This window comes from Bombyx mori, chromosome 27, assembly GCF_030269925.1.
Source record: "Bombyx mori chromosome 27, ASM3026992v2".
Taxonomy (NCBI): Eukaryota; Metazoa; Arthropoda; class Insecta; order Lepidoptera; family Bombycidae; genus Bombyx; species Bombyx mori.
The window spans coordinates 4,006,278-4,026,345 of NC_085133.1; the positions used below are offsets into that span (position 1 = coordinate 4,006,278).

The 20,068-nt window shown below is 36.1% G+C and overlaps 1 protein-coding gene across 6 annotated transcripts in view; it reads left to right on the forward strand.

Annotated features, from left to right (window-relative positions):
* The window catches only part of LOC101742450 (protein pangolin, isoforms A/H/I/S), a 229,780-nt gene that overhangs the window by 115,977 nt on the left and 93,735 nt on the right, over nucleotides 1-20,068 (forward strand). For all 6 annotated transcript variants that reach the window (XM_038020919.2, XM_038020920.2, XM_038020921.2 and 3 more), the window contains exon 4: nucleotides 2,900-3,000. In XM_038020919.2, coding sequence (XP_037876847.1) covers nucleotides 2,900-3,000 — 101 coding nt within the window. The remainder of the gene's footprint in view (nucleotides 1-2,899; nucleotides 3,001-20,068) is intronic.

Consider the following 20,068-nt stretch of genomic DNA (forward strand, 5'->3'; position numbering starts at 1 on the left):
CTTAACACCAGGTGGGCTGTGAGCTCGTCCACCCATCTAAGCAATAAAAAAAATAAAAAAAATGTGCTTGCGATTTACATTTAAATTCTTAGCAAACAGTACAGTAAGAGCTAGTGCTTACGTATTGAGTTACTGAAACCGTATATTTTTGCGTCTATTAAACTCGAAGACGAAAAAAGCATTTTTTTTAGGTGGCAACTCCAAAATGGTATAACTTACAAATCGAATGCACACAACAGCATACGTTGTGTACAATAGTCGTTATAACGCGTTACGCGTAGTTTGAGTGCGGTCCGCTTGTGTCAATATTTGTGTGAGTTGCCCTACGGACCCACCGCGTTTCGTGTTTCGTTCCCGGAAGAAAAGAAAAAAAAAAACTATTTTCTTTTTTATATACGTACAAAACTGTATGCCAATGTTTTGCATGTCAATGATAAATCAATCATTTTTGAAGTGAAACTTCTTTAGAAACGTTGTGATTTCAAACTTGATGAAACGAAAAAATAAGTCCATAGAGACACAAACACATAAATGTAATAGGATTCAGCCGGCGAGAGAATGAGATAGAACACATTATACGTGAAGTTAAAATATCAATTCACAGAGGGCGCTACCTCATACTATAAAAGATGATTTACAATTATTTACTAATGACAAAATTTTACATATACTTAGACATTTAGGATAATTGTATTTTAATTTTTGAAGGTGTCACTTCTACCACGTGTGAATTGCACACATGTTTTTTTTATTTAGGCTACCACCTGAAATCCCGAAAAAATACTCTCAAAATAATGGGGAAGATGTTGACAGAAGAAGACATGGATGGAGTGTATGAATGACGATATGAGAAAAAGAGTGAGTGTTGAGATGACGGCTGATAGAGGAGAATGGAATAGAAAATTTCGCTGTGCCGTCCGCACCTAGTGGGATAAGGCGGAGACAAAGAAGACGATTCCGTCGGGAAACTCTTTTATTGTCTTTACAAAAATTAACTGATAATTTTCCCTCTGCTTGTGCAGTCGAAGCCTTGGGTAATTGATACTATATATATATGATATAATCCAATCCGCGCTAAAAAACAAGTTCAAGAATTTGACAATGAAACGTGCAACGAACACTATGTATATTTTGTTATCTAAATTAGATAAACTTGATAATGGAATTCCACTAAATTAAAGATACTACAAATTATAATGTATTATTTATTACATTTCAACACAAACACGCTATATTTGATGTAATTAATTATGTTGCGCTTATTTAAGAAGCGGCAAATTAAATCTGCTTATTGCCATTGTAGTGAGACCAACATATCGTCGCTGTCAAACCAAAATTTGCTATGTGCAAAAGCTTTATTTCGAATTAACGAGTTTTTGGCTCAATAGGTTTTCTACCTTCATACCTATACTTCCTTGCTTTGTTAAGATTAACAGTAAGTACGTGATACAAAGATGTTCAGAATTTAAATATGTAATATTTTGATTGAGTATACTCGTATGTAAAAAATAATATAGAGACTGGCTTTAACTTCTTTGGAAGCTATCTGAAACAGCAGCAACCCTTGTCGTACAGAGACTAAAAAAAATAAGATTAGTTTTAGACAAAGTTGGGAAAAAAAAGACTCAGGAAATTTATGTTGAAAATTAGTGTTATTGTATCCTATGAATGTATTAAGTTTTAGAAAGTGGAGATGCGTTAATGGGATATAAAATTATGTTTTTTTTCCTGCCTAAGCTGATGGTAAAGCAATTCTAAACATCTTTGTATTACGTACCTACTGTTAATTTTAATAAAGCAATATAATTCTGAAGTATAGGTACGAAGGTAGAAAACCTATTGAGCCAATAAGCCAATAATAATGATTCATTTCCTAATTTATAAGAAGTAGTATTTGTTAAGTTGAGGTATTGACAAAATTATCTCAAAATATAAGAGCTACCGCTTCGAACAAAAACAGTCAAATGGCACGAACTAAAGTATTATCATAAGGCGTCAATAAAAACACTACATAATAATATGTACATTTAAAAAACTAAATATATTTTATTTTGAAGACGTCTTATAAAATAAAAATATAGAGTCACAAATTTTATACTGAGTGACTGACAAATGGAACCTGTGCTCTCTGACATACATAATATATTTTACAACAAGTATTTGCAGTCGCGGAAGAAATAAATCAGCTATGTAAAATCAACCGGCTTGGATTCCGTGTGCTATCTGGTGAACCTTGCGAGAAACCTTGCCTAAAATTACTAAACTATTGTGATCGATATGTTTTTTTAAATTTTATTTAAAGAGGATGAATAAGTAGACCCGGTTTAATTCACGAACAAATTTAAACGTCTTAACCTATTTAGGGTACAAGTTACAAATGCACCAAGTTTTTAGATTTTTACTGTTGGTAGGATCAGATTTTCTTGGAAATGAAATTTTCTTGACTATATAATTTATAGTTGGCTAAAAAAAAAGTTCTTACTTCTTCATCACCAATTCAGAATACAATTACACCGATGCCGAAGAATTGACATGAAACTCAAGAGGTATTTCCAAAGAAATGTACATTACGCAAAATTTACAAAATATATATTATTACATATGTTGAACTGCAGAAGAAATAGGTCTGCAGTACTGAATGCTGAATATTATATCTTCGTGCTGACGACCAATATTTAAAACCAAATTGGAACATGATTCATTAATAAATAAAAAGGTGTTTACGTTTTAATCACGCCCAAAACTTTAATCATGTTATCAATAGGTCTAATCATTTAAATTTATCTTAATAATTTTTAATTAACATGTAATTATATCTGGAGCTTCGAACATTTCATAGTTTGCGTGGTCAAGGTCCTCCAGTTTTGAAGTCATTGACGGAGTTTTTTTTTTATTTCAGGTAAATTCGAACCGCATCCGGCGGCTGGCTTCAACATGGGTTACCTGGTGGCTCCTTATCCATACCCTAATGGTGGCGCCCATCCTCTTCCTGTTGCTATGGTAAGTGCATGTCTTATAGAAGTAAACGTAATGATTAGGTCGTTCGTTTATAAGAAACTAGCGGCCCACTCCGACTCCGCTCGGGTCTTTAACAAAAATTTCAACAATATTTGACGTTGTTTTATTTTTTTAAATAAAATAACACTTATTGCGGCATGACTATAATAGTTAGACATATACTGTCGCTACACTTTTTGTAAATAATAATGTGTTCTACAAAGTCGTAGTACGTATTATTTTATTCTATCATCAATAGTTTTGGCAGGGCACGCGATCTAAAGAATATTTTAGGTAATTTTTTTACACCTTGGGTTACATTATTGGAGTTTTAGTAAGGATCCCTAATTTTTTTCAAAATAGATTATAGTCTTTGTCACTCGGAAATAGTGTAGCTTCTAAACAGTGAAAGAATTTTCCAAATCGGCTCAGTAGTTTCAGAGCCTATTCAATACAAACAAACAAATCTTTCCTCTTTATAATATCAGTATAGATTTAGTTTTATAAGTTCTAGAGGACAATTTAAAAGTAGCAGCAGAAGATTATTTAAAAATAGAGTTGGGTTAGTTAAAGACGCCATTAAAGAATATGTAAAATTTCTTGTATATATTGTTGATGCGATTCAATTCGATCCACATTTCTTTTACTACAGCTACAGCTATGATCGATAAATTCTATTTCATTTTACAATTTAAATACTTATACTCTTGCCTTTTGTTATTATTTTTGTAGGCGCGATGAGCATACGTCCCACTGTCGCTTGTGGACTTAGGTAAAGATTGTGTAAAGCCCAAATTTTTGACGAGACTTGAGGTAGTACCGCTATGCTCTTTTGAGGACTCCCAACCTTTTAGACACCAGCGAAATTCTAAGAGCTGAATTTCGCTCCAAACATCGAGCCCAGAATCCCAGATAATATTATGCGGGGATCTTCAAAATGAAATGTCGACCAACATCACTTTTATAGTTTTGTTCTGCAATGCTACTGCATGATCATATAGTTCTGTTCTTATTGAAAAAACGATATCTTAACATCGAAGTAGAAATCGAATACAAAATTTTTTTTTTTTATCTGTCTGTAGGTACTTGCTAACTCAGTGTGCTTTGTCTCTTTTGTTACAACTCTTGGAAGTTTGCAATGTGGATATTATTCAGGATCATGATGTCGTGTCGAAAAAGTCGTTGGAAGCAATATCAGTTCTATGTTATTTAATTCGTTTTTGCGGTTTTCATTTCGATCACTCTTTCATAATTACCTTTTTTTATTATTGCTTAGATGGGTGGACGAGCTCACACTTGGTGTTAAGCGTTTACTGGAGCCTATAAACATCTACAACGTAAATGCGCCACCCACCTTGAGATATAAGTTCTAAGGTCTCAAGTATGGTTACAACGGCTGCCCCGCCCTTCAAACCGAAACGCATCACTGCTTCACGGCAGAAATAGGCAGGGTGGTGGTTAGAGAGAACTTACCTAACAAGAACGTAATTCATTAATACCCAGTTCAAATGGAAGACAAACTTAATTTAAATCAACAACTGCATAAATCGAATATACACAATATGAAAACCTTAAAAGACCGTTATCAGAATCTTATCAAAAGCTATCTATTCGTGTCGCCTTATCTGGTCAACAGATTGTAACTCGCGAAAAATATTGCGCGTGTAATAATATACACAACGTATTGTGTGGAATTAGGGCTGGCACGCATTTTTTTTAAAAACAATTTTATACTTACTACTATAGCGGAAATTAATAACAGGTAACATACACCGAATTCTGTATTCTACACTAAAGCAAATTATCTCTTTTATTTACAAGCAAGCCATACTTCATGAAGGCCCTAATTTAGAAGCAACTGAATATATGAATATACAAATAGCTTAGCAAAATTTAAATCAATTATTCCACGCTATCGTTTACGTGCTGTCGCTAAACACATTCGTAACAAATCCTATCTGTAATTATTGCATGTCAACGCCTGCTATCACCTTACAATGCAATGTACGATATAAGTACATTGTGTCATTTTACATTACGAGGAAACCATCAAAACGCCTTAGACAAAGTCGCCACCCAGCTACAATGTGTGCTTAGTGCGTTTTTAACTTCTCGACCGCGTAAAAGTTAACACAAATTTGTATGGAGTTGGAACAGCGCCCCTAGCGGCAAACGTAGGCAAACGTTCCAACTCCTTACAAATTTGTGTTAACTTTTACGCGGTCGAGAACGTTAAAAAACTCACTAAGCAAACCGATATGAACTCTTACTCTCAGTTCTTTAATACAACGTCTGCCCCACCCTACAAATCGGAACCCATAATTCCTTTGCCGCAGAAAAAGGTGAGGTGTTTTACCTACCCTTCTTCTTCGTCGCTTCCTCATTACTGAGGGTCGTGACCATCTTGGTCTAGTTTCTGCACCAGCTTCCTCCGACGTTGCCTGCATCCGGCCTGCTTAGTGGCGCCTGGGACGCTGGTGTCTGTGGCCTCCCTTACAATGTCTGTCCACCTGGTTGGCGATCTTCCACGTGACCTACAACTATTAGTTTTTCCTTGTTGTCACGATTTCGTCGGGCCACGTGTCCGAAGTACTTGAGGAGACGCTGCATACACATTGTACAGGTACGCCTTTTGAGCCCAGACGGGTTTGGACTCAAAAGGCGCTCTACAACCACATACACAATAATCCTTAACTAATTTTACGTTCCAAATCTAGAACGTCAATAAATTTATGAAAACAATTATGATTTGTGACAATCGACTCTTAAGCGATTTTTATTAAGGACGAAGAATATTGGTGGTAGGACCTCTTGTGAGTTTACTGGTGGTAGGACCTCTTGTGAGTTTACTGGTGGTAGGACCTCTTGTGAGTCCGCGCGGGTGGGTACCATCACCCTGCCTATTTCTGCCGTGAAGCAGTAATGCGTTTCGGTTTGAAGGGTAGGGCAGCCGTCGTTACTATACTTGAGACCTCAGAACTTGTATCTCAAGGTGGGTGGCGCATTTGCGTTGTGGATGTCTATGGGCTCCAGTAGCCACTTGGCACCAGGTGGGCTGTGAGCTCGTCCACCCATCTAAGCAATAAAAAAAAATAAAAAAAAGATTTACGCGCCAGCCCTGTACCAAGAAACGATTAGTGCGAAATCTTATCGTCACATATCTGAACGCGTGTGATCGTGTTACAATGCATTGTTACATTTATTATGTTTGTTCCTTCAATAAAAATGTTTTCTTGCAGTAAATGGGTTTGATTATTATTCGATTACTAAAATCTTTTTAACGGTACTAAAAACTCAACATAATCATTCCTTTTTATTGCTTTAATGGGTGGACGAGCTCACAGTCCACCTGGTGTTCAGTTGTTACTGGAGCCCATAGACATCTACAACTTAAATGCGCCACCCACCTTGAGATATGAGTTTTAAGGTCTCAGTATAGTTACAACGGCTGCCCCACCCTTCAAACCGAAACGCATTACTGCTTCACGGCAGAGATAGGCAGGGTGGTGGTACCTACCGGTGCGGACTCATTTCGGTGATGTTGTCGAAAAATCGTCACCGTCGGTAAGGTTACGCTGTTTACAGAACTGTGACGTCACAAGTACGTTAATTAAAGCGTTTTTAGTGACATGATCAATCTGAGACTTGTTTGGATTAAACTGAAGATTGTGAAGGAAATCAGTTTATCATTATAAATAATAAATAAATATTTACTAACAATCACGCCACGTTAATTGGTCCCGTGATAAGTTCGTAAAGAACTTGTGTTACAGGTACCAGATAACGGATATAAATGTAAGATTTTTATTATACACATACATATATTTAATATACATAAAGGACATTTATATTTATCATAGAAATATCTTCCCTTGGCGGGATTCGAACCTGCCACCCCCTTGTGTAGTGACCATGTCACTTACCACTACACCAGACGGCCGTTGAATTTGATATTTGATCTTATTTAATTACTCAACGCGACGGATCCATAAAATGGCAATAAGGTATACCAAGGTATATTAGAAGAAACACTTTCTCGACGGATCTTCTCAGTGGGTCGCGTTTCAGATCCGATGGTAGATTCTGCGAAGCACTGCTCTTGCCAGTGTTAGCAACACTCCCGGTTTGAGCCCTGTGAGCTTACCTACACGTCAAGGAGAGGCTGAAATAGTCTCTCAAGGCATAGGTAGGAAAAAAAAGTAGAAAAATTAGAAATTTCTCGAAAATACGTTGTGAAATTTGGAATGTTTTTTTTATTTATTTTTTTATTTATTAGGCACACAATATACATCAAAAGCTAAAAAGAAACAAAATCTGGCTCGCAACATTAGTTATGTGCACACGATTAAGCAAGACAAAGTGCTGAGTTTGTACACAGTGGTCCTTACAACTATTTATTTGATGTTAATTGGAATCCGAAACCTATATTAAATGTAACTAGATGATGCTCGGTTTTTTTTTGTTGATAACGCCATCTTGTTGTGACTTTAAAGCGGTTAGTTGCCCTCAATTAAGAAAAATAGTATTGTTATTCGCCAATAGATGTCGGGAAGAGTTGATTATTGAAAACACACTAATAAAACAACATTTTCTGAAAATAAATCGTAGCTAGATCGATTTATCGCTCCCGAAATTCCCTGTATACTAAATTTTATGAAAATCGTTGGAGCCGTTTCCGAGATTCAGATAATATATATATTAATATACAAGAATTGCTCGTTTAAAGGTATAAGATAAAACTACAGTATGTAAATGTTTGTGCATGACTAGGTAAAATCATGGCCGTTACCATACTTTGAAAACAAAATGATCTTAAATTTTAATAATAGGTTGAACTCCTACTAATAAAGTTATTTAATACCATCGATAATGGTCAGTCACCACAGTTACGTTTAGGCGACACCATTCTTAAAACTAGAGGTCCCGCAGTAGTCGAAATTCGTCTATCTATTATGATTGTATTTTATACTTCTATACTCACAAATTTCGCCAAGGCTACACTATAAAAAATATTAACAAAGACAAACAATATTTAATCTATTCTCAATTTGACAACAGACGTGAAGAACAAAAGTTTGACAATAAATGGTATGCATGCGTGTGTGCGTCAAATACATGGTATGTAGTGTGTGTAATGTTTTCTTTATTGATTTAATGTATCTTTTATACATTATTTTAAAAAAATATTAGCATTGTGCACTTCTTCTCTATATTCTCTATAAGTGTGAAAATTTCGTACTCCGTCCGCGCAATTTTTGTAAAAAGGGATACAAAGTTTTTGCTTCACGTATTAATATATAGACATCATTTGGTAATCACTTGACAACAAATACTATACAATTAAAACTTTAGTCCGCGACCACGTAAACTAAATTCAAATTCAAAATTCAAAATCATTTATTTCAACTTAGATGTCAGTATAACACACTTGTTGAATGTCAAAATATAAATAACAATGTTAACTCTACCACCGGTTCCAAAAAAAGCCACAGTCCTGAGAAGAAACGGCGAAACAAACTCAGCGGGCTTTTTTCTTTTGTGTTTTTTTCTCAATTTTTTTTTTTTTAAATAATTAAAAATATTTGCAATAAACGAAAAAACAAGTCAAAAATACAATAATTTTTTTTAATAATAATGAAAAATGAGAAAGTATTTGAAACGTTGTATATAATGTAATGAAAAATTATTTTGTTTATCTAGGCCACGCAAAAACTGAAGAAGAAACTACATATATGCTTAAAAAGTCACCTCTTATGACCTTTGAGGTCAACACACTATTTAATAGCTGATACAGACGTCTTGTGTTTGTTTATTAAGAGCACTGTGTAATGTTTGTAAAACAATAAAAATAATAATAAAAAAAAACGAATAAAATACGAAATCAGGAACAGGACAGTGTTTGTTTACTTTCAAATGAAAATAAAAACATACGCTTTTAGTACGGAACGGTAATCTAATCGTCCCGACAAATCTATTTTTATTGAATTATTTCCATGTAATAACCGCACCACGTGCCCGGCCCGGGAACGAAGCCGGGACGCACCGGAAACGGTAACACAAACAGTTTTTATTTTCGATCTTCATCCTGCGTCTGTCTACCAATGTGTACTGTCGACGAAAAAACAATTGTAGTTTTTAAAATTAAAAAAAAAAAAATAGGCTCGTCACATTATGGCGCAATATTGTTACAGTAATATATTTATAATGATATAGAAAACTCTAGAATTAAATAACAATAAAATACTTCATTGTGTTTTTTGTAATTTAACAAGAAAACCACATTTAAAACTCTTTTAAAATTAATATATACTTAAAGTATTATTATACTAAACAAAACTGAATGACAGACTGGTGAATTATTCCGTGCAAGGAAAATCTTTTTTTAAAACTAAAGAGTTTTAAAGGTTTTAAATGATAAAGGTTTTTCTTTAGGTACATATTTTTAAAACAATATAGTATGTTTTTAATTTAATTATAGGTTTTCCCAAATAACATAACCAGGGCACATGTTATGTTCAATACGGATAACAATGACGAATAAATCAATAACTATTCCATCGAAATATGATGAAAAGGTTTCAAAATACGTTTATGTAATTTCCCTTTTTTTTCTACCTATGTTGATAACATGGAAGGGCTCTGCCAGCTTTACCGGGCGAGTAGGTGAGCTCACGGGGCTCTAACCTAACGACGTTGCTAACACTAGCCATAGCAAGAGCAGTGCTTCGCTCGATCGGAAACGCGATCCACTGGGAAGATCCGACGAGAAACTCAGTGGGCTGTGTCTGAGGGTTAGTTTGCTTACCGAACCCTCCGTCCTAAGCGACGGGTTCGACGAGAACGGTGACCGGTGCTTGAGGTACCTATCAGCACCGTTAGTGGATCCAGAGAATCCGAAATGACGTGTTTTGGGCAACGACGACTGTTTACCGTTCGGTCCCCAGGATCGGGTATGATGAAATTTCCCACGATTTAGTCTAAAGTTATATATAAAGTTACTATTTTACTAAACAAAATCATGAATCAAATTAAGTTTATTAATTTAAAGAAATCGTTCATATCAACTCTATTTTCATTAACGCAGTGATGTCTATATAACTGTATACAATGTTGACTAAGTAACATCATTACTAAACTTGTAACATCAATTACACAACATTTACACTTTACTACAATTATTATTATATACGTATTTAGATTAACCAACCGATTTACCGATAATTAAGGTTAATACACACCGCTAGCCTCTTACTTCTATATATATTCTGATCGTGAAATGCATTATACACTTTTACTGCTAACAGCATTAGGATACCTTAGCGATTTTACCTCCATAATGAAGCCAAACTTATAAAATTTGCCTCGTTAAATACAATGAAGGGCGCCAGCCGACGGTACACGTCGATACTCAATACCTAAGCTCAGTACGCATGCACACAAAAGTCCATACGAATCCTTCGTTCAGTAAGAAACGAAAAAAGATAAACGGCGCAAAAACATCAAACCCGTAACGCAACAGGTGGACATACGACCGTCTCATTCTTTTCTATACGGCTCTAAGTTTCGTCCCTTTTGTGCGGAAGCCGCCCCTACGCCGCCCCCGCACTGGGGCGGGAAATTTAAATGAGGGTAGGGAGGGGGGATGGAAATGCTTTTCTTTTTGCTCACGGGGTGTATTTTAGGGCTTTTGTCTGGGTGAATGCGGCCGGCAATTTCGGGGTCGCTTGCTTCTTCCGACCGAGGATTTGGATATCGAGTAGTTTCCGTTATTCCTATTGTTTCCTGGTAATTTCATGAATTTTATACGATTTAATGCGAATGGTTAAGTAAAAATAGTTTCTTCTTTACTTATAAAATGATAGTTAAGTTTTCAAATTAAAGAATCATTCTACTACATAGATAAGTGGAATAATATTTAGAGCAATTCCTTTGAATCACATGATTACTTTTCAGAATGTCAACAGACATGCATTTTTTACTGAAATTCGCTAAACCTAACAGAGACCTCTGTCGTAAAAGGACTTTTTCCGAAACCTAAACAGTGAATAGAAAAAGAATCTAAATTCAACTATATTCCTTGACTCCTTAATATTTAGATTTAATCACATAATTTTTTTGTAATTTTTTGACCGTTTTTGTTGCAAAAGTGTAAAAACCTTTCCATTTTTTTTATAAAACTTTCGTGTCAATAACTAAAAGGATAGGTCAAGATAATAAAATCGTTTTGAATATTGCAAATCACAATTTCCCGATTGTTTAAAATGATTTCACCACACGATATAACGCTGTGGTGGATAACGACCTGAAATGTATAGATTACGTAAATAATCATAATAAAATATTAATGTCGGGAGGCACGTGCGATCGTATAAAAATCGTAGGGTGTAAATGCACGGGCATGGCCGGTTGCCGTCAATGAAAAAACAAAAAGTCTGAAAAGCCGAACAGCAAATAATACTCGTAGTATAACTTAGAAAGACTAAAAAAGGAAACTCAAAAACTGAGCAATTAAATGTCATTTACCGCCTCACAGTTTTTAATTACGTCCTTTACCACCCCAAAGCGTTAATATCGCTGCACACCGTGCGAAATGAGATCGAAGCCACAACTAGTTGGCTGTCCCCAACATTTAAACCGGTAAACAAGTAAGGAATCCACAACACTGGCACCTGCGTTCCTTTCCGGGAACACTTTCAATATATCAAAAACGTACACTCAATAATAGAATTGTCATCAAAAACAAACAAAACCACGCAAAGTTATAATGACTAGTGTTCTCAATGATCGAATTTCAAAAATAATAACTAATACCTGAAGATTTCGATTAATCTGTACTAATATATAAATCTACAGTGGTTCTTACGGATGTTCCGTTATAACTACTGAACCATGCATCCGATTGACTTGTAACTTGGTATCCATGTAGAAAATACATGTACTTAATGGATAATGGATAATATTTATATGAGTGTTGGACTCCCTAATAATGATGACAATAAATAATAATGTTAATTTTAAATACCCAGCGAAGCACCTAGTTTTGTATATAAAATTTTGCATTTAAATTTTTTATTAGCATTTTGAAGAAAAAAAACAAGTGGCCATTTAAAAATATAATGAAATAAATAGGTATATTAAGTACAAAAAACAACTTAAAAACCTAGGAGAATACGATTCTCAACTGCTAACTGCGAAACATAATTTTTTTCTTTATATTTATATGTAAATGAACATAAAACAAATCAAGAAATTTATCGATAAATATTTATGTACATATAATTAATTTACAAATCAGAGCACGACTGTACTTCAAACGTGAAATCATTCGGTTATTTTCCGCAGTTATGTTTCGCGATAAGTTTAATTAATTGTCGGTATTAATTACTATTGTTCATATCCACGTATGTTGGTTTATTCGTAGTTTGGTATGTTCGGTAATTATTTGTTAATACAACGTAGTTTTTGGTATTTCGTTTCACTCAAAATATGTCTGTCTGTATTTTGAATTGGAATTTTAGCCCATATCCAAAATTATAGCATAGTGATGTTAGTGTTTTTTATGTATAAAATTTGACTTTTTTATAAACTGTTATCTGCGCAGTTTTTCGTCTGTTGTTTGGTATAATATGATTTTAATAATAAATTTTGTTATTTTTTATGCTTCAATTGCGCAAAGTTTATCCGGACTCAATCTATACAAATAAATAAAATTGGAGTGTCTGTTTGTAATACTGAAATAACGGCTTTTTACTACATGCATATGAATATATATACGGTACATACACTAAAATAACATTTTTTACAATTTTTGTTTCTGTCTGTTTGTCTGTTTGTTCCAGCTAATCTCTGGAACGGCTGGACCGATTTTGACGGGACTTTCGCTGACAGGTAGATGATGATATAAGGAGTAACTTAGGCTACTTTTTTTAGACAATAACCGCGGGAAACATCGCGGGACACAACTATCAATAATAAAATTTAATGCTTCCGAAGCGAAGCGAGGGCGGGTCACTAGTCCTCAATAAAATGCAAACCTATATGTAGGATGTAGCATACATTTTCCAAATAACAGTTTCCTGTCTAAAACAAAAAACACTTCGTGTTGTTTATATCGCGTGGTCGCTGCTCTGAATCCTGGCTAAAAAGTATTTACAGTAAGAGAACAGAGTGTCCGGCAAATACTCGAAGAAAAATATATACAAAAGATTTATTAATTTGAAAACCCGCAGCGAATGACATCTGGAAAGAGCCCGTCTGTCTACTCCAAAACGGAATTAGAAACGTAATCGTGTACAACATAACAAACAACGGTACAAAACTAAGTCTCCATTCTCCGTGCATAAAGATCTTAGGGTGTTTTGTCTGCTCACGCCGTCACTACGTGCCTACGATAAGTCGTGAAGATACAAAGATGCACGTTAAATTACCTTGATAACAGTAACTCTTGCCCGCTGGTTTTTGTCGTAAATTATAATTTAACAAAAAAAAAAAAAAAGAATTTAGTCAAACGTAAAAAAGCTTACCTAAGTAGATGTTTCTAATTGGAAATGGCAGTAATTCGATATTTTCGTTTCAATAAGCAAAATGAAAGCAGTACAAACTGTAACTTATATTTGAAGCGTTTAGATTAATGCTAGAAAGGAAAAACGATATTGTAAGTGACGTCACTTGTGTGTGACGTTTAAAGAGACCTTTCTGGATATTGAATAGTCGTGCTGATGGTTTAATTAAATGCGTTTAAACCATTTTTCAATTCCAACCAAAATTAGTTGATACAAGGAATGCAACACAGTGCGACAGGACAGAACTTATTACGAATAAATATGTATTATATTTCGTTTATAAATCTATTCACTAGATACCACCATTGTGCCTATTTTTGCCGCGTAGCAAACGCGCCTTGCGTTTCCTTTTGAAGGATGGGGCTGTTGTAATATAAAATCTAAGACCTTAGAACCCTTTTTTTTCACTACCTATACTGATAGTCTTGAGCGGCTATTTCAGCTTCTCCTTGACGTGTAGATGAGCTCACGGGTCTCAAACCGGGTGTGTTGCTAACACGGCCCTAGCAAGAGCAGTGCTTCGCAGAATCTACCACCGGATCGGAAACGCGACCCACTAAAAAGATCCAGCGAGAAACTCAGTGGGCTAAAGAAGAACTCATATCTAAAATCAAGTGGTGGCATTTACGTTGTAGATGTCTATGGGCTCCGATAACCACTAGTTGGGCCGTGAGCTCGTCCACCCATCTAAGCCATAAAAACGCTTTACAGTTCGAAGTGTGCGACAGTGACCACGCAATGGGGATTTCGATCCCATGTCTCAAGATGGGTTCCAGTTACCATTTAACTAAACACAGACACGAGCTCATTCATTCATCTATAACAGTAAAAATCTGTAATCTAGATGATGTACTTAATATTGGCACCATATCTTTGTTCTATAAACCCTCAGACACAGCCCACTAAGTTTCTCGCCGGATCTTCTCAGTGGGTCGCGTTTCCGATCCGGTGGTAGATTCTGCGAAGCACGGCTCTTGCTAGGGTTCGTGTTAGCAACGTCGTCAGGTTTAAGCCCCGTGAGCTCACCTACTAGTTAAGGTTACGCTGATATAGCCTCTCAAGGCTCTCAGCTTAGGTAGGATAAAAAAAAGTTATACTTATGCTCTATGTCAAAACCTTGCAAGTGAATCCTCTTATACTTAATTAAATATTTTTCTATTTCGCTACGTGAATAGAAAGAGTAATGAAGGCTAGGACATTGTCTGAATGCATTAAACCGGATATCTAATTAAAGAATTTGAAGTCGATTTCCTTCGCTTTGACATCATTAAAAAAGAACTTCTATGTCATCTGTACTTAATACTGGCACCATACCTTTGTTCTATAGTTATAATTATGTTCAACGTCAAAACCTTCCAAGTGAATCCTCTCATATTTAATTAAATATTCTTCTATTTCGCTACACGAATAGAAAGAGTAATGAAGGCTAGGATATTGTCAGAATGCATTAAACCGGATATGTAGTTAAAAAATTTGAAGCCGATTTCCTTCGCTTCGACATCATTAAAAAAGAACATCTATGTCTCCTGTACTTAGTACTGGCACCATACCTTTGTTCTATAGTTATAGAGAGAGAGAGAGAGAGAACATACTTTATTGCACACCAAAACACAATTAACATTAGAAAACAGTCAACGAGCAGATACGTTTGTACAATAGGCGGTCTTATCGCTAAAAGCGATCTCTTCCAGACAACCGTTTAATTAACAGAGATTCTGGACAGATAAAGATACAGCAGGTATGTTGCGGTGTACTATTAACAAGACATTATTAAAGAAAATACTTATGTTCTACGTCAAAACCTTCCAAGTGAATCCTCTTATACTTAATTAAATATTGTTCTATTTCGCTACGTGAATAAAAAGAATAATGAAGGCTAGGACATTGTCGGAATGCATTTAGCCGGATATTTTTTTTTTTTATTGCTTAGATGGATGGACGAGCTCACAGCCCACCTGATGTTAAGTGGTTACTGGAGCCCATAGACATCTACAACGTAAATGCGCCACCCACCTCGAGATATAAGTTCTACGGTCTCAGTATAGTTATAACGGCTACCTCGCCCTTCGAACCGAAACGCATTACTGCTTCAGGGCGGAAATAGGCGGAAATATCTAGTTATAAAGAATTTGAAGCCGATTTCCTTCGCTTCGACATCATTAAAAAAGAACATCTATGTCTCCTGTACTTAGTACTGGCACCATACCTTTGTTCTATAGTAATACTTATGTTCTACGTCAAAACCTTCCAAGTGAATCCTCTTATACTTAATTAAATATTCTTCTATTTCGCTACATGAATAGAAAGAGTAATGAAGGCTAGGACATTGTCAGAATGCATTAAACCGGATATCTAGTTAAAGAATTTGAAGCCGATTTCCTTCGCTTCGACATCATTAAAAAGAACATCTATGTCTCCTAATTCGTCTCCAATACCGTCCATAATTTCACCGGGAAAATCATTACACACGCCCCGGTAATTCGGGTTTCGAGGACCCCACCTCCACCCAACTCAACCCTCGGCACTCACCCAAACCTACCCACGCTGCATCTCATTTTCAAACGCAACACTAAGGCGATATTCGCATAAAATCGAAACCGACGATGGCCGAAACTCAACTCTGTAGTTCCAACAATAAAGTGCATTTTCAACAGTTCGGGGGCAGTACAGACCATTCCAATTGTAACTTTGTACGCTAGACGTTAAAGTTAGAATTTCTTTGCGTCTCCTTGGCAGCGTTTCGCCTCTAAGGCTGCGAGGGTGGCGCGGGGGAATTTCCACTGAATAATAGAGGGGAGATTTCCTCCTCTTATTTTTTCGTGAATTTTTTATTTAAGAAAGGGATAAGATTTTAATGTGGGCGCTCCCGGGTTTTATTACTAGCGATTGTGAGATATACCCCATTGTTGGGAGTCTTGATGCGTGTGGGGTTTCCGCTTAAAGTATTCTGTATGGGAGATGTGTCCTCGGGACAGCGGAGCAATGCCTTTAATGACTTTGGAGTATCTTTTACGAACGTTGCCGTTTTTTTCGTGGAGCGGATTTAGGTATTACCAACATTATTTCGGGAAGATTTCGTTGTGGGGATGTTTTATTTCCGAGGCGACCTATTGTCTCGCTGTGCTTGTATGTGACTTTTGTTCCCTGTTTTTTTATAAGAGCTTAAAGTCGTGAACCCGAGATCTGTACGTACGATACGACTTCGCAACGTGCCTTTAAAAATAATTGATCTTTAAGATGTCTTAGATACCTAACTAGTATGTCGTTTCAAAATGATGTCAAAAAAATCTTACTAGCACACAAAAGCAAAAATTTCATCGTTTGTTGGCAGTTTTCTAAAAATGCAACTATTCATGTATCCATGTTTTGGCTGACACATAAAAATAACTAATATACGTTTTCAAAAACACGTAACGCCGTTAGCGTATGCTTACGCACACTCACGCATACATAATTCAACATTAACATTCGGAACAACACTAATATTTCACGAGCTTAATTTTTAACCTCATTACAATGCTAATCCCACACTATTTCAACACACACTTGTCCAATAAATTACGCACATAAACGGATCACAATAAATCTGTACAAATTATAACATGATCAATAATAATGTTAATATACACCGCCCACTACCATCGTTGCCGATGCCGGAAGCCAACCAGCATTCCGCTTCTCCGTCTGGCCTTGAACCTAACTGCCTTCACAATACCATCTTGGTCTGTGGTCTAAGTTATAAGCGACGAACGTAATGTAATGGTAGGCAGCGGCTTGGCTCTGCCCCTGGCATTGTTGACGTCCATGAGCCACGGTAACCACTTACCATCAGGTGGGCCGTGTGCTCATCCACCCATCTAAGCAATAAAAAAAAAACTGTACCTCTATTAGGACCGTAGATTATGGGCTCCAGAAACATATGGCTGTGTGGATTAGAATAGCACCATCAACCTTTCCGTGGTTGCCAAAAAAGACAATCAAGGGATTAACCAGACCATGGGTACTTGTTCTCTGACCATGAAACTGATATTTTCCAGCTATAGAGAGTATTATAATCCCGTATGGATTGGCACCACTCTTTCTGCAGTGAAGAAGTCATGCGGTCCGGGTGGAAAAACAGAAGCCGTTATAGTATAATGTAATGGACAATTCGACCTCATGTCTCTTTTTGAGGTTGCATTAACATCTTGATATCTTTATCCATTCGCTCGTTTACAGTAATGCACAGTAACAAAAGTAACATCGTTTTTTCTTGTAGTTATACACCTAAAACCAATTAAACTTTTTTATTGTTCGGGTGGACGAGCTCGCAGTCCACCTGGTGTTAAGTGGATATCGAAGCCCGTAGACATCTACAACGTAAATGCCGCCACCCACCTTAGGATACGAGTTCTAAGGTCTCCGTTTTTACAGTACAACGCGTGTCCCACCCTTCAAACCGAAAAGAATTACTGCTTCACGATACCTACCCATGCGGACTCACAAGACGTCCTACCATATTATACTATAATTATTATTATATTATAAGATATATTATTAATTACGCTTTGGCTCTCGCTAAGTCTTATAAACTTAAAAATAATTGAGTCACAAAATCGGAAGTCCGAAATTACATCGGAGTATCGTTTGTCGGCTCATTTTGGATTCACGGACACGCGTACCGTGTGACGTTTTCGCTTCAACAACGCCGAATTCGATCCTTATCTATATTGTTCGTTGTGTAATCAATATTTGTTGATCGTTCTGCGTCTAACTTGCGATCGTTAACGAGAACATACGCGATGTGCATTTGTTATAGGCACTCGCGTAGGTGCTACCAAGCCGTTTGTGTCACTAAGTCACGCAGATTTTCTGCAAAAGTTAGCTAACCAATAAAAAAAAATCAGCTGGTTAGTAATTATTTTTATGACCTTGTTTATGATACATGTTGGAGAGGGGGGACTCCCTAACAAAACCTTATATTTTATAGGACAAATAATTTTTCACGTTATTTAGATAATTATCTCGATAATTAACAAAGAAAAATTCAGTTGGTAATGAATTTTTAAAATTCATGAATTCAACATATTTTATCCTTGCTACCCCTGGTAAGCTACCATTTACCAACGTTACTGTAAGGAAAAAAGTTGGGCGTCTAGTCAAAACTCAACAAACTCACGAAAAATCAGCTTGTTAGTAATAAATGATGAAAAGTGTACCAGGGATCCTGTACTAATATAAGTCTTTATCACAATACAACTTCCGAGTTGGATCCAACGTGCTTGGCGGCACATTTTGATATCTTTGCGGGCCGATAAAACCATATAACACCAAGAAGAGTGTGAACTCACCTACCCATTTAAGCTTACAAACAAAATAGATCCAGGCTTCAACACAAAATGAGTATTAAAAAAAACAACAGAGAACTGTCTATAGATTTTAAGTAAACAGTTGGTTATTGTGAGTTATCCCCTGGGACATTCAACTACCCACTATAAAATAATCAAGCACTGCAAGGGTTGGAATGGGGTGCCATCGATAAGAGAGAAACGATAGGGTGCTTTAGTGTAAAATTGTTATAATTACTCAATGGTGAATTATTAACTTTAAATCAAGTAATTTTGTAATTTGTAATAGTAATTAGATTTGGTGCAGTACAAAGTCTGTTTCATTCTTGAAACGCATAACTGCTTTGCGGCAGAAATATACTATAGTTGCAGCTTACCGCGCATGCTTACGATACGCCTTACTACCGGTAATTACGAATATTATGCGGGATTAACCCCCTTTATTCAATCATATCATTTGAAAAATCGGGAACTGTTAACGGTAATTAACTATCGCACTGCTCGATACGAATGCACTCCTCATCGAACTCATCGACTCCGACGAAGAGTTCGACGTGTAAACTAGCCATAGACACAACCCACTGAGTTTTTGCCGGATCTTCTCAGTGGGTCGCGATTCCGAACCTGTAATAGGTTCAGCGAAGCAATGCTCTTGCTAGTGTTAGCAATTCTCTCGGGTAGAGCCTGTGAGCTCACCTACCAGTCGGCGTGAAATTGAATGAATGAATAGGTAAGAAAAGAAAAACGAATGCACCACCCAAATCTTCAGACTACGACGACTTCATTATATCATCATTCTATTTTAAATCACAAATTTCACAACCACTAAATGAATAAACAATATTATTATATACTAAAGATTTTGCATCATTAAAAAGTGTGTTACTGTACATTTACAATACTGTGGCTCTAGGGATAGGCGTGCGGACGGACGTTAATACTTTTAAAAGCGTCGTCTCCGGCAGTCGAGTTCTGGCGGATATCTCATTGTGCATATATATACAGAATCTAAAGATACCATTCACGAAACTGAATCTTGAATAAACTATCAGAACTATTTTTTCCTACCTATGATTGTAACCTAAGGGGTTATGCCAGCGGGCGAGAACATTTCAACAATTAAAGAAAATATTATTAAATTCATAAGCTAAAAATATCGATACTAAATGTGATAGTGTTCGC